The sequence below is a fragment of the Dermatophagoides farinae genome, chromosome 1 (assembly GCF_024713945.1).
Source record: "Dermatophagoides farinae isolate YC_2012a chromosome 1, ASM2471394v1, whole genome shotgun sequence".
Lineage (NCBI taxonomy): Eukaryota > Metazoa > Arthropoda > Arachnida > Sarcoptiformes > Pyroglyphidae > Dermatophagoides > Dermatophagoides farinae.
The window spans coordinates 6,230,377-6,247,323 of record NC_134677.1 but is presented as its reverse complement, the minus strand read 5'-3'; the positions used below and the strand labels follow the sequence as shown (position 1 = coordinate 6,247,323).

Below are 16,947 nucleotides of genomic sequence, written 5' to 3'. Positions count from 1 at the left end.
ATTCAGTTCACCATTATGCTTCTACCTTTAAGCCAAATCAGGATAATGTGAATGGAAACAACAAATTTATGTACTTGAACACATGTTATGCTAGTACGACAATCTATGGGCGGAGCCAAATTTTTGATTGCTAACAGCATGAACTGATGTTGTTGCAAAAGTTCATCAATGTTCAATGAACCACTTCCATTTTGGAATAAAAAAATGTTGCTACTAGCTCTTCCTTCCACTATTGGCGCTTGTTGTTTGTCGTAAAGCATAAAGCAAAATCTTTTCAATATCCTCAGTCTCCGTGAAGTCGACATTCTGTTTAATGGTAGTGGTTTTTCTTGCCGCTTAAAATTTTCCTCGTAATCGTATATCCTTTTTTCTATTCATTTTTATTTTTATTTCGTTTGATCTCGTTTAATTGTGAATCGTTTGCTCTTTCCGGTGGGTTTTTGTTCGTAAATTCGGTAATTCATTGGAATATCATCCATACGGTTTCTATTCATTACCGTTAATATATATTTGGTTTAAAATGAAATTGCCACATGTGTAAAATCAATACATCCGATTGTGTTTGTTTCTGTTTGAAAATCGAACGTTGAAATTATTTTTTTCTTTTGATATTCAACAATTTCATTTTGTTTCTGTATGTAATGTTATTGTATGTGTTTGTGTGTGTATGTTCAGGCCTTTTATTGTGTTGCCCAAATATATATAAATATTCAATTCACTCGATTGTTTGTTTCAATCTTTTCGAGTCCAAATCAATCTAAATTTCTGTTTTTTTTCATCGATAAAGTTCTGTGAGTGTGTATTATATGTTTTTTGTTTGTTATATTTAGTTCATTATAAGTTGTAAATCATCAAAAAAAGGTGTATTTGTGTGCAAAATAAAAGCTGGTTAAAGTGTCCATGTTGATCGATGTCCATATCCTTTGATCTCCTTTGCCATCATCATTCTTTCTATCAATTTCATCTATTCTATCGTTTTGTGTGTGTGTGTCTATGTGTTAAAGAGCCGTGTTGGTTGCTCTATTCATCATCAACATTGTCTTTGTTATATCAGTTTCATTTTGTGGTGTTTGAAATGTGGTCCCAAAGAATCGGCTTATTGTGCATACAAAAGCCTAATTCATACATCGTTATGTTTCAGCTTTTATTTCCATCCAAATCTATAATTAATTGACGATGGATCTTGTCGCAAACATCGATCATCATCACCATTTCAGTCATATACAACATTCAACGTTGAATAAAACCACTATTGCAACAACAGAATTACCAGGAATACCACGACATCATCCTCATCACCAATATAATCAACACCATCATCCATTCTATCAAAATAATCGACCATTTTACTCAACCAACAACAACACCCAATCAAAAATTTGTATCAATCATCCATTGAATGATTATATTATAAAAGGCCATTTGTTTGTTGAGCCTTCATCATCATCATCATCATCATTTTCATTTGTTTCGACATCATCATCGTTGTCACCACTCATATTTGTTGATTCGCGATGAAATTGATGTTTTTTTCCATCAAAAGTTGTTCCTTATTCCCTTCCGTTTTTTGTTTTTCTGGTTGACGAATGATATAATCCCCACATAATCCTTTTTGTGCTACACATCTGTCTGGTATTCTTTATAACTAAGAAAACTTCATAAAAAAGGTTCCAGCAAATATAACATACACACACACACATATAACCAAATTTACTCGATGAATCTCGTCATTTGGTTGCACGAGAGAAATGTTCTCCATCATTGCCATCAATCTAATAGATGTTGAGACATCCTCATCAGGTCCTAAGCGTTCACAGGCAGAAATCATCTCTTATGTTCGAAATAACAAGCTCCAAACGTTTGTTATTATCAATGCAAACCATTCAATTAATCCAAGACCAAACGACGAATCAGAATCATTATCAAAATTATCAGGAAAGCTTGAAAAAACAAAAACGACGACCACTGGCGCCCGAAATAAATACAAATCACCAATACCACAACGATGGTAAGGGAGACAAGGCATCTCTGGGTAGGAAACTTACCGGAGAATATACGAGAAGAACGACTTATCGATTATTTCAAACGGTATGTATTGAAATTGTTACATTACAATTCTTTTCATGTTAGTTACTTCTTCCAAGTTACTGTATGAGAGAGATGTTTGGTTTTATTTGAATATATCCAATGGTATATATGAATATAATTGAATCGAATATCTTCTTTCGACAATCTCTGGTTACTTGCATTCATCATCATCATCATCCTCGTCGTCGTTGTTGTTGTTGTCTTTTTCATCAACATCGTTGTTATTTGTATATTATCATCATCATCATTATATGCATATAATCCACATACAACTGAGCAATGTATTATACTCTTCCACCACCGATATCCTCCTCATCATCATCAACACCACCACTTTTCTCGTCTCGTTTTATTCTTTTTTTTTCTCTTTTTGAGTTGCCTTTGTTATTGTGATCATCATCATCAACATCGATATCAACAACAGCAATAATAATGATGATGATGATGATGACGACGATTTATCCATTCACATCTGTGTACATTTGTTTGTATGTGTGTTTGCCATAGTATTGCTTGTTCCAGCGCATTCATACATTCAAAAACAACAACTTGTGAATAGACAATGAATGATATGCTGATGTGGAGGTGGTGTTCAAACTCCACCTATGTATCCTCTAATATCCTCTCATATTGAATAGGCTGTTTTTTATACACACATTTGTATGGAAACTACTCCACCTCTCACGTGTCTATTTTGCTCATACACACACACACAAAAAAAAACACATAATGAGAAAAAAAGAGAAAAATATCACATCCAAAAAAAAAAAAAAAAAATTCAAGAAAGCAAACGAATTTAATATCCAGTCTCAGCCAAACCATCATCAAAAGCGAACAAAACAGAGAAAAAAAAATGACTGGCTGTAAAAAGCAATCAAACTCCCTCCTGCTGCTGCTGCTGCTGCTGTGTTATCGATGATGAAAAATGAACCAAACTATGTGTGTGTCTGTGTGTGTGCTAGCTCATGTATCCGATACACACACAACTGGATTCATTCATTCATTTCATATCTGCTTTCCTTCTTTTTTTTTCGACTCCATGGAGAGCATGCGTTAATTTTGTCAGGCCGTCCTTTGTATTCCTGTATGTGTGTGTGTGTGTGCCTATTCTCCCTCCGTGTTTTTTTGTGATATTTTATGACGGCCTTTTATGACATGCGCATATGTATAAAAAAAAATTATTCGTTTGGATCGCTTCGGATGGCTTGGTTTTTATGCTTACAATGTGTGTGTATGTTACGGCGTCTTTCGATAATAATAACGTTTTTTTTTGTATAGTTGTTCCAACTCAGCACATTCGAGTACAATTTTTTTTTCAAATAATAAGTATATATGGCTACATGGCTCACTATTTATTTCTGTTTTATATTTTCTCGATATTTGTATTCGCGTCGTATATGCCAATTCGTATCATGGAGTCAAGTTTGTCCTGATTTAGGGATCCCGTTGTTGTTTCTGATGATGATGATTATTATTATGATGATGATGATGATGTTGTTGTCTATGTCTATGCCTCTTTCATTCATCTAACATTGAGAATGAAAGAAACAAAACAAAATCTCTAGTTTTTTGTATTTGTTAGATAAATAAGATTTAGACAGACAGATATTATGGAATCGGATTGAATTTCCATTTTCATTCACAATTAATTGAATCTGGTCATCATCATGATATTATAGTAGATGGACATTGTATGAATAGAATCTTCTCAAGCATATGATAAATATGAATTTTTCGGTTCGATGCAGAAGAAAATCCGTAACAATATAAAGAAAAATGTTCAACTTGAGACAAAAAAGAGTTGATAATATATTAGTAATAGCCGGGCTTTTCTTTATTGATTATATTATACCAAAAATACAATACCAAAATTAGGCCTCTAATCACGTGCTTGCATGTGCGTTCTATAAAATTCAAACCAAAACAACAAAGCAAATATTATTGCTGTTGTTACTACTACCTACTTCTTTTCTGTAGTTCTCGAAGAATATTTTTTTTTTTGAGAGAATTTCCTGGATTTTTGGCATTTTCAAAGACGGAACCATACATAGAAATACACACACAAAAACATAAATTCCAGTCGTTTCTTTATGATGGTGCTTTATCATGATCGGTTGGAGGCTGGTTTTCATAATATCCTAACGGCGCATTCGTTGGTGTTTTCCTTTTTCGTTTCTTTTCGCCCATTTTTTTTTGTATGTGTGTATATTTTTTCGATGGAAAAGAAGCCGGCAAATTCATTTTATTTTTTCTCTTCCTCCTGCTGATTTGTCTTGTGATCTGTGTGTGTTTGGAACTAACTTGGTTCGATTGGCTTCATTCCATCATTCATTCAAGTAGCATCATATACGATTCATATTTGTACACATTTATTCATTTATAACAAAGACCAGAATCGATAGTTGGAGCTAAAAATGTAATATAAAACGAAAACTAGTTGCGAATAACAAGAGTGAGAGAGAGAGAGACAAGCAGCACAATTTTAGTTTCGACGTCCTCAGTTCATACATTCATTTTGTTTGTTTGTATGTGTATGTGTTGGAATTATATTGTTTGATTCCATTAATGTCCAAAGCGCATGATGTCAATTCTTGAATTTTATAAAAAAAAAACTATGTGTGTGTGTGTGTGACTAGGCGCATCAAGAATAAAGAGCCATTTTTTCTCCATCTTCATGCTATCTATATCTCAATGTTTTATATTTGTGTATGTGAGAATAAATTGTATGAAAATTTTAACTCGATCCTTCTGTATATAACACATAAACATATAATACGCACACATACAAACACAGAAGAATAATAAGATGGTACATCTTTGGCATTAAGCCGCTCGGTATCCATTCATTCATTCATTCATTCATATCCACTGTTCACATCTTTGGGTTTTTTCTTGTTTAAATTGCACATGCAGAAATTCGTTTTTCATTGTATATTTGATTTTGGTTATGGCTCCTTCATCATCATCATCATGTTTTTTGGCCAAAGTTAACTAACTATAGTCTGGCATTATAGCGATTTCATTGCTGAGCTGAATTTTTTTTTTTTTTTTTTTGTTTGGTTCGTTGCTTGTCGTATGCTTGTGTGTGTGTGTGTTTTTATTGGTATAGATCCTATACTATAGGATCTCGGCGTCAAAGATATTGTGCCTCTCCCCTTGTATACGATGTTGTATATACCATTATATTATCGTCATCTTTGTGATCATTTGTCTGCTATTTGGCTCGTTTTGAATCGCGGAGTTATATGCCTATTTGCTTTTGCTTGTTTTTGTTGGCCTGGCGTCGGTCGATCATTCGTTCGGTTGGTCGTCATGTTTTCTCATTGTATATATTTGTGTTTGCGTCGGCTTGGCTCCCAATATGATCGGGCTGGAGAAGAAAGAGAATCAGCCAACCAACCAATCCACGCCATCGAACCAGAAAGAAGAAAAGAGACCATATACTTTACCAACACAGCTAAACAACCAGTCAGCTATCCATAGCAATAATCATGCAAACATACATTAAACCAAAAATAAGAATACCAGTCAGACAGCATTTTGCTAGTTCCAGGGTTTTTCATCATCATAATCATCATCTTTTTTTTGGGTGGGCGCCATTTTTGCCTATGCTGGTTTAATGGGTATGGCTCTAAAGAGAGATAGTTTGATATTTGCTGTTTGTCGTTAGTTGGTTGGTATCTTTTGGTGGCTGCTAGTTTGCCATTATCATTATCTTTTTTTCTACGAAAAAAATATTCATCTCTTGCTCTCTGTTTCTCTAAATACACACACATTGTTTTGGAAAACTATGTGTCTGTATTTGTTACTTTCTCCACAAAAAAAATGAAACGCTACATATAACGCGGAACAGAGACAAAAAAAATTTCAACTCCCAAAACGATTTTTCCTTGTGTTTCAACCATAACTCGAGAATTTTTACTTGACTAGGATTCCATTTTCTTTTTTTTTGGGATTCTTTTCCTCATGAATGCCTGTGTTTTAGTCTTTATCATTTAGTTTGTCTTTTTCCATTACTAATCCCGTTTTCAATTACTCCTTTTTTTCGCCATATTTTTTGTCATTTTTTCCTAGCTTGAGGGGTTCAGTGTTCATTTTTTTCCTTCTTGAACTGGTTTAAGTTTCTGGTGTGTTTTTTAGTTTTAGACAAGAAACAAAATTTGGACAGTCATGTTTAGACAAGTTGATCGTCATTCTCTTGCATAGCAATTTGGAAAAATAACAGCAGCTGTAATGGGAAAACAGAGAACAAGAAATAAAGAGAGAGAGAGAGAGAGAGAGAGAGAGAGAGAGAGAGAGAGAGAGAGAGAGAGAGAGAGAGAGAGAGAGAGAGAGAGAGAGAGGGAATGAAAGTTTGAATTTCCCAGGACCATTTGGCTTTTGTCTTGAATAAACGCTATAGTTGTTGACCTCGGCCACATTTCCATGGTTTCACAGATTTACTTATGGGTCTTGTATGTAATTCTATCATAGCACCTGTCAAACCGGTCGATTTGATTGCTATTCGATTTTCTCGATGCACTTGACTTGAAAAACGTTCCACCACCGCCACCACCACAATCATCTTCCAATCAACTGTTTTTAATACTTTTTACTATTCCAATAGATTCTGTCTAAAATAGACCTAGATCAGTATTATTATTATCAAGTAGTGATATTAAATTTTTTTGCTTTTACAGAAAAAATTGCCTTTTTCCCATTGATTACAACTAAACTACAGGTACAACTCTTACGATAGCCTTAAAAAGTGGGTGATTTTGGCATTGTAACGTTGTAACGTTTTTAACTTTGAAGTACAAAAGGGTGTTAGATGAATCATTTTTTTAGTATATAAACACAAAAAAAAAAATTTTTGATACAATTTATGTTTGTATACACCATCACCAACATTTAGCATGTTTGTAATAATACAGGAAAATAGTTATTATAGACAAATAAGAACCTTTTTCTTTGTTTGTATGGCTCCAAAAATGGTATAAAAAGTGATGAAAAAAAAATATAAATTCCGATAAACTGATCAAAATTCAAATATGAAGACATCTGATGATGTATGCTTGCAACCACGAAACGAGAATTTGATTAGTTGTATTGTTGTTGCATTTGTTATACGACACCTAACATAAGATTGTCATCAACGACTACTAGAAATCATATCATCATCAACATCAAACACATTTATATCTCATTAAGCGATTATTTTCATATTTGCATAAGTTATCTTCATCGTTTCATTTTGTTCGTTGTTGGGTTGAATATATTTCACATAGTATAATCAGGGTAAATAGTCGTTACAAACTTATCAAACATTCATTATGATACATGGTATTTTGATATATTCAAAATTTTTTTAATTTGGTTATATATGTTGTTTGTATGTGTTTCATTATTATCCTTGTCTATAAACCTGTCTTTACAGACAACCAATCAAATATTGATCCAACAGAGCAACCCAGATCATTTCTGGGATTTTTTCAATTTTTTTTTTTTTTGCTAATAGTTGTGGTGTGACTAAGATGGTTTTTTCCGAACATTTGTTTCAAGATTAATAAATTATGTTCCAAGTTCTGGAAATTGTTATGAATATATACAATAAGTATGTTATTTTTGTATTAATTGCATTGCATTAGAAGTATTGGTTAATCTTATCAATATAAATCGGTGCATATTATTATTATGGCAAAGCTTTGGCTACATTACACCGATTGCAGACCAAAGATCCAAAGACTTCCAAAATGAATTTTTGGTTTAGTTTGTCGGTAAAGTCGGTGCTAATGTGACCGAAGGCTAACGATGGTTGGTTATATATTAATTCCCACAAAAATGTAGAATCGTTTTTCGTTATTTTTTTTTTTTTGATTGTATATATGTACCTGTGTTATTCCATGAGTGTGTGATTCCATTCTATAATATTAAACACTTTTCTGTGCTACTCAAGATTCCATTAGCTTGATTGTTATTATATTATTATTATTGTTGTTGTTGTTGTTGTTGTTGTTTTTGTCGTTATTCGATAGAAACAAATTCTAGAACATGAAAAAATTTTTTAGTTTTATCGATGATAACATACAAAAATGATGATGAAATAGAACTGAATAAATACGGATAGAATGTAAATGATGAAAATTGATTCTACATCATAGAAATTATTATTTTTTGAATTGAATTGAAAATGTATGACTGGCTCCTTGGTTTGTTGGTAGTTAAATATGAACTGGATTCAGTAAAAATACGACTAGACTACTATCCTTATTATCACCTTGTGTATGTCGATATATCCAATGAAAACGCCTTCATATTTTTCTGGTATGTTTGTGATACGGAGGATGTTTTGAATGTTAATATTATATATGTTTAGCTTCATAAATTTTTTCTCCATCAAGCCAATTTTCTATTTCGAAATGAAAATAGCCTGATGGCCTGAACTTGTTGTTGGCCATACATATAATATACACACGATACATTTTTTTTCACGTTTTCCCATCCTGGTATATGTGTGTATCCATTTGGCTTTTTTTTGATGATGATGGTGATGGCTGTTGTCGTTATTCTTGTTTTTTTTCTGTCCGAAAGGCTTGTTTCGTGAATTTTTCGTTCTGCTCTTGTTGTTGTTATCGTAGTTTTCAAATGCTGATTACTACATTTAACCAGACGACAGGCATGAATGTATTTATATAATTTTTTTTTTTCGTTGATGATTGCTGCTATTGCACATTCTGAATGAATTAACAACAACAACAAAAGTCTAGGATTCGTTTCAATGTTGTGCATATATATGTGTTGTGTACATGAAGCAAGTCTAAAATGAACTGAATTCATCAACTAAAATAGAGAATAAAGTTCTTTAAAAACTGATAAACACATTGGATATATCAAGAAGAAACAACAACAATAACTACCAAATTTCGAATGAACAAATACGACCGACCAATCAAGCAATGAAATGAACAATTTCATTATCACGATTATGATTATCATCATCATACACATACTCCAATATTATAAAGTTCGGCGTCATATAAGAGTAATACTCTTTTTTTTCTGGTTTGCCCGAATTGTACATTGGCTGCTGCTATCCTCTTTATATATATAATGGAGTCTGTCTTGTTCACTCTTTCTTATTTTTTTTCTCTTCAATTCAAAATTCATAGTTGTATAATTCGTTCAAACAAACCTGTCTTGCCTTGATTGGTGTCCTTTTTTATCTTTTTACTCTTTAAGACGTTATATTTTCAAAACATTCAGTGAAAAAAAAATTGTAGTTTTCACCCTACCCGCACTTGTTTGAACCCTATTTACCCCAACCTGATTGACAATGAAGACTTTGGATTGATGTTGATGAAAAAAGTATCTTCTTCATTCGACAAACTAAAATTTTCAATGCTTTTTCGTCTATGGTTGTTTTTTTTTATTTTGATTCGTAGCCATTAGCCTCGGTTTTTCAATGATACTATTGGGTTGGATGATGATGATGATGATGATGATGATGATGATGATGATGATGATGAGGATGAGGATCCTAACAAAACAGCAACTATGATGACATATTGAAAACAAACGGTCACTGACCACCAACGCTATTATCACCATTCGCCACTGCAACTAACTGGTGTTGTACTATCTTTTTTTCTTGCTGATGGTGGTAAATGGTGATGATTATGGTTTTATGGTGATGATGATGATAATGATCGAAACCCATTTCAAATAAAACTTATGAATATATGACTCTGACCGACAAATATTCATTTCAGATCTGTCAAAACTCTCACCCAAATTCTTTGTTTTGTGATTATCAATTATAAAATGAAGAAAAAAAATTAAAGAATTTTTTGTTACAACAAATCGATTCAATTGAATATTCACAATTGTGCATCTCTAATCTTTTTTTACTCCTATGATGATTTCATTTTATATTTTATTTGTTTAAGGTCGTCGAAATCATTGTTGATTGGTGTCTGCATGATTGTGATTGTTTATGATTTAGCCGATTGGAATAGATATATGTGCATTGAATATAGTGAATCGTTGAAAAAAATAGATACCCCTTCATTGATTGCAAAATATAGTTCAATGTTCAAAGATTGTATCCTGTTTTTTTTTCTTGTTGTCACTATTGTTGCTGTTTTTTGATCATGTTTGCCAAGTTCAATCTTGATTTGATTCATTTCAAATTGAATGCATTCAATTCATTCATTCATTCATTCAGTCTCTTTTGGCTCCAATCAGTAGTTGTTTATTTACGCTTCCATTTTCTTTCTATTTTTTCTTCTTTGGCTGCCATAGACATAGATTTTTGGCCACTTGCCAAACCTGATATATTAGAACTACAAACTAAACTGAACCCGAATATCCCGATAGATATATAAAAACATACACGGCTTTCTTTTTCATTATATCGTATATTGTTATATAAAAGATCCAACGACAATGTTGCTCACGTTTATTTTGTGTGTTCAAAAGTCAATTTTTATTATTTTTATTTCAACGAATGATGATGATGGCTTTGGCCAGTGGCCCATAAAACAGGTTTACTTTATAAAACGAATAAAGAATGAAGATTTTATATCGAATACGATATATACCCTTGTCAGAGGCGCATATAAAGAGGGTAGTATTTGGTGAAGAAAAAAGAAACAAGCTCATTTCTTCAATCTTGAGTTTTTTCGTTTACCTCTTGAGTGCTAGCAAGTCACACACACATGCACATTCATTTATTTGGACTCACTACATGGTAGGATGGATATAATGGGATTTTTTGAATTGATGATTTTGGTTGAAATGATGATTGAAGATGAGCTTTGACTATTTTTTTTGAAGATGATAGCTCTTTTTTATATATATTTCCTTCAACATTTTCCAATCATCTTCAAGTGTTTCGGGAAATTATATTACCACCAATTTTTTTTATTTCTTTTGAAATGGATCATTCATTAGAAAAAATAAACAATCAAATGATGATGTTGATGTTGATATTATGAGGGTGGTTGGTCATGTGTGTGTGTGTGAGGTATACCGCACCAATAAAGCTTAGGTGTACCAGGATTCTTCGATCAAAGATTGTTGTATTTGTTGGTTAATGAAAAAAAAGAATTACACAAAAAGAAAAGATAAATAAATACAAAAAAAAAACGAAATGAAAAAACATTGATCGTAATTTGGCCAAAAAAAACTTAATAAAACACAATGACTATGTATTATGTTTATATGAAACATTGACAACGTCGTTGGATACTAGAAACATACGCGGAACACAATATATAAAGATAAAATAAATTCAATTATGTCATCATTGTTTTGTCTCATTAGCGTTGTTCGTGCAAATTTCTGTATAATTGAAAAATGCCTAGTTTCATTTCTTGTCAAATGAACATTTGGAGGTGTCAATGCCGGTAAAATTATAAATCCAATATTAGAATTGTTTGAAACTTTTATAATTTTCTCTTTTATTTAATTTAAAGTTTGATTTATCCTATGGTAATAATCATGGAAATAAAAGTTGTTTTTAAATTCTGGGCCATTAAAAAATTCTGTTGACAATGGCAACATGATTTTTTCTGGTATTAAAATGTATCCTAGTGAAAGATACGTTATCGTTTTGTTGTCATTTTTTTCGTTCAACTCGATATATTTTTTTTATTCAGATAATATATTACTCCCATAAGTTTCATAAATCGATTTCATATCCTGTATTCATTATGTGGTGACCTTATCGCTGTAAATATTTGCTGATTTGGGCTAGATTTTTTCTCTGCCATCTTAATCGAAAAAGAAATTTCGAAAACAAATTCTGATTTCACTTGCCTTATTATGGATTTTTCGTTTCTAAATAGCTTATGTGTCTAATAGACACTGTCTATGTGTGTTTACGTGTGTGAATGTACCGTGATTAATGATAAATGAAAAATAAACCAATCTATGGATTTTGTTTTACATATGTATTGAGAAATTCCAATATTGTACATATAAATATCGTATATTTAGAGCTTGATTATTTTAATCATAAGTAGTTATCATCATATTACTAATAATGAAAAAATGAAGAATCAGGAATCAAAATGTTGTAGGGATCATTTGGATCCTGGATTTATATTACTGTTTGATTTTGTTTCCATGGTCCATTATTGTATTTGTTATAATATTATACATTGTATTGTTTGATTTTGTTTGTATGTTAAGTTGTGTATATATGTTTCTGGTCATTTTCTAATAATAAAATTCCTGTTTGTTCAATATATGGGTGTAATAGAAGTAGCAATTAATAAGCCTCAATGTTAGTGAAACAAACATGGAATTTTTTTTTTTTTTGATTCTTTTATTCATTCATGTTCGTTTGTCAATTTGTGTTTGTGTATACACACACACATAGTCAACAACGCCCGAATATTTTTCGTACAGTTTCATATGCCATTAGTTGCCATTAAAACTTATATGATTCTGTAGTGGATTATTTCGTGGGATATATATTCTATTTTTTCGATTAGGTTCGTCGTTTTTTTAGCAAAAAAATAATGACCTATGTTGAATACGATTCACCACAATCACACATACACACACTCATTTGCAATTCGAAGATCCATAGAATAAGCTTTGAAAAAAATTGTCATTGTTACCATAACTACACATTTTTAGTTGTTACTCATTCTATACACACTACCTATTCTACAAACGAACAACATTATGGTATTTTCCATAATGTTAGCTTATGAATCGTCCCACAAATAAATTAATCGATCGATTTTCTATACAATTTCCATTTTTCTTAGTGCAATTATATTGTTTCTATTGCAACTTTAGAAGATTTTCCTATACTCATTCATTGTTTGTTAGCGCTTCCTCTATAAAAACGAGAATATTCTAATATCCATTTTCAGATTCAAATTTAGATATTATAATAGCAGCATTATCATTATTATTATTATTATTATTATTAAATTTCCGATAGGCTTACATTTCTAATCATTATGTGTGCTTTTGCTCATACACATATTTGATTTGGAAATGAATGCTGTAATGGATCACAAAATAAAATAATGCCAAATAATGTGTGTTGTATAAGTACACAACCAAAAGAATGCTCTGTTGCTGTCTTCAACATTTGTTATCTTGGACACATGTGACTCTTTTTTCCTTCTTTAAATGTGAATTCATTTTCTTGTGAATATATGTGTGTGTGTGTTTGTCAATCTGTCAGCTTTCACGTTCATATTCATCTTCATCGTTAACGGTATATACATCCAGTTTGTCGTTTTTGCATATTTTTAAATAGCGATGTCTTGGCATAGTTTTTCTTTGTCCATTGACTTTAGGAAACAAAAAAAAAATATTGTAATGGTCCCTTTGTTCATGGTTCGTACCATCTGTTCGTGTTGGCTTTCATTTATTCGCATTGGTTTTTCTACTGTTTAGCGAAAGAAGGATTGAATGAACCAGAAAAATGAAGAGAGAGAGAGAGAGTTTTTTTTGCTTAGTAAGAAAATTCCTTTTGTCATGAAACTAAATTCGGACTCAGCATTGTAACGACCAGATAAGTTTTTCATTTTAACCCTCTATCAAATATGTGTGTGCGTTTGAATTTTGTCAAGTTTTCGTTTTTGTTTTGCGTTCAATTCTATAAAGTTTGTTTTTATTCAATTTAAACAATTAATTGTCACTTTGATAGTCGATAAATAGAGGCCATATTGATATCCAGAATCTAAATCGACATTTTACACATTTTTAGTTTATCGAAAAAATAGCACTAAATGTTTTTTGTATACAAACCTAAGCGATCCATCCATTTATTAGAACTGTCATTTTTTTCTCAACTCCAATAATGACTGTGAATGAATAGCCTGACTATTATGCTTCTAATTTTGGAACCTATTCATATTATGATAAAAAAAATTCTGAATCATCTGGCATTTTTTTCTGACAAATAATACTTTCTTTTTTTATTGCTCTCATTCTTTACATTCTGTATATATCTCATTTACTCACGTTCGCTGAGTTTACCCGACACCATCTTGGATCTAAAAAACGTTCTCTTCATTAGCCTAGAAAAAAAATTATTGTTCTATTCACTATCGTTGATTCTTGTTACTCATTATGATTGTTCCAAATATATTCTGGCATTTATCTTTTCGTTTAAAAAAAAAAAATTTCTTTCCATAACCCTCAAAACCACCCATACCACCAATCAAACAACTATATATATATTACAAGCCAATATTTGATTCTTTCATGAAAATGATTATAGTCATAATATTTCTAAAAAAAAGAAATTACTATACATTTGAGAATCAACGTCAAAATTAATATTACTTGTACATGACATACGCTGGATCATGATTGCATGAGTTACAAAAAAAAAATTTGGTATCATTTTCATTCATTATTGACTCATTGAGAATAAATATTATGGTGAAAATTGTTCATTCATATGTGTATATGTTCAAAATTTTTAAATGTTACAATTATAAAACACACTTCCTATCAAGCTAATTCTAATATATTTTATTATACTTCAAATTGTAGAATTTTTTTTTTATCATTTCCAACAAATTACTCTTTGTTTCAAATAAAATTTTGATTTGACTATTTTTTTTTTTTAATGATGATTACTTTGTGGTTTTTCTTCATCATTTCAATCCTTTTTTTAAAATATGAATAAAAAATGAATACTAATCGAGTGGAGTTTACCACAGTGAAATTGATGAAATTCATATTCGACAAATAACTTTTTATTTATAGAATGACGTTTTTTCTATTGCATGCTGTAGAATTTCATTTTTTTTCAAGCAGAAACTCTTGAAACGAGTTTTTCATTTGGGATTGCCTTCTCTGTATGATGTTGTAATATGATGATGAATTTCTAGTAATTGTAAACTTTTATAGAAAACCATCTAGAATTTCTATTCTATACTCTTCATATATTCATTGACAAACACACACACACATGCCAAATCTTTTTTTTCCACAATGAAAAATTATATTTCTTCACAATTTATTCTAGAGATGAAATTAACGATTCTTGGAACACTTGTAAATTTTTTTTTTTTTTGGTCTCTTTTGTTTTGTTTTGTTTTTCCTTTTTCATTCATTCACTATATCCATTTCATGTTAATTCAAGATTTTTTTTTGCTACGCCCTTGGTTAATTTTTTTATGTATCCTTGAATTTTTTTACTCTAAAAAATAACAATAGCGCAGTAAATAGCAAAGAATAAAAATCAATATCAATTGATATTGAAATCGTCATATTGAACTGTTGTATTGTAAAACTTGTTTTGTGTACCCAAAAGGAGATGGGATCAACATGATTATGATGATTAGCAGCAGCTTGATAAAAAAAAACTATTTGGTATCCTTTTCACGTACGTTTCTGGACACTTTTATCGTCGCTTTTTGACGTCGTCGTTGTCGTTGTAATTGTTGTTGTTTTTTTTTTGATGGGGCTTTTTTCTGTATTTATATATCTGACGATATATAAATTTTATACTTCTTATGCTGTTGTCATCATTTGCTATGATGACATTGATCTCTAACGGTTTTTTTTCATATTTGTCATTTTTTTCGCTTTCTCTCTCTCCCTCTGTTTCAGGTACAAAAAAAAACCAAAAAAAAATTCAATTGTCGATAATCATTAAATAAGATGATGCTGAAGACAAAATTTGTATGGAAAAAAATACCGATCACACATACTTTATCTTCTTTTGCTTGTACACAATAACAAACAACAATTAAGTTTATTACATTTCGAATATTTCCATCATCAAACTTTGTTTGTGGTTTATTTATGTGTGTGTGTGTTGTTTATATTCACTACAACTTTTTTTTCAAAAATTAAACACATTTAGCTATAGAGAGAAAAAAAAACGTCTTTTGCTATCGCATGTGATTAGATTGATGATTAGTCCACTTGATGATTGGTTAGTTGTTTGGTTTTTTCCCTCCATTTTTTTTTCTTCTTTTGCTTTAGGAAACATGAAATGAAAAATCCACCATAATATCATTGATGATGATGGTGAAGAATTTTGAAAAAAAATTAATAAATTTCAACTATAGAAAAATTCTTGTCCTTGAAAATTGACTTGTGTTGATGTGCCACACACATCCATGTTATTCATTTCCTTTTTATAAAATTTTTTCACTGAATCAGCTTTTGTTGCTGTTGTAGTTGTTGTTGTATTTCCTCTTTGAAATTGATTTTCATTTTCTTGTTTACTATGTTTAGTTACATCAATGTGGTCAAAGTACTATGTGTTGTTTGTCTGTGTGTTTTTTCATGAAAAAAAATATATCGAACATCGAATAAAAGTGGGCGACAATCTTATCGATTTTTCATTTAGTATTCAATTGAAAATTGTTCTTCGACATTCAATACACATTTTATATCGTCGCCGCGTTTCTTTTACCCAAAATTTTTTCACTAAATTTACCATCATTTTATTATTCGTATTCTAGATTGTTTTTTTTTTTTTTTTTTTGGTTTCGTTGATCGTTCCATTTGTATAGATATTTTTTATTGCACTTCTCTTTTATACAAAATTCATACGCTTTAATCGACCCGATTTCGAATGGAATTACTTGTTATTAGATACTCTTCATCTTTGTCATCTTCTTCATCATCATGATCTAACAAAATGGATTCCTTCCACACTTGACATTATTGTCCATCATTTTTTTTCCTCTTTTTTTTCTATGATTTGATCATTTTATCCATTTTATATGCTGTATTTGTTTGTGTGTTTGTATTAGTTTAGACTATTCTAGTAATGATGATGATGATTGAGGAGTTTTATTCAATTAGATTGTTCAATTGATTATTTTCTTCGAATGACGACAATCACATTGGAAATTCTTTTTTCCTCTTCCTTTTCTATAG

The 16,947-nt window shown here is 30.9% G+C and overlaps 1 protein-coding gene across 1 annotated transcript in view; it reads left to right on the top strand.

Annotated features, from left to right (window-relative positions):
• Positions 1–282: 282 nt before the first annotated feature.
• LOC124492872 (uncharacterized) overlaps positions 283–16,947 on the top strand; it is a 36,638-nt gene continuing 19,973 nt past the window's right edge. The window contains exon 1 of the mRNA XM_047055878.2: positions 283–2,088. Within this exon, the coding sequence (XP_046911834.1) occupies positions 2,006–2,088 (83 nt within the window). The 5' untranslated portion in view covers positions 283–2,005. The remainder of the gene's footprint in view (positions 2,089–16,947) is intronic.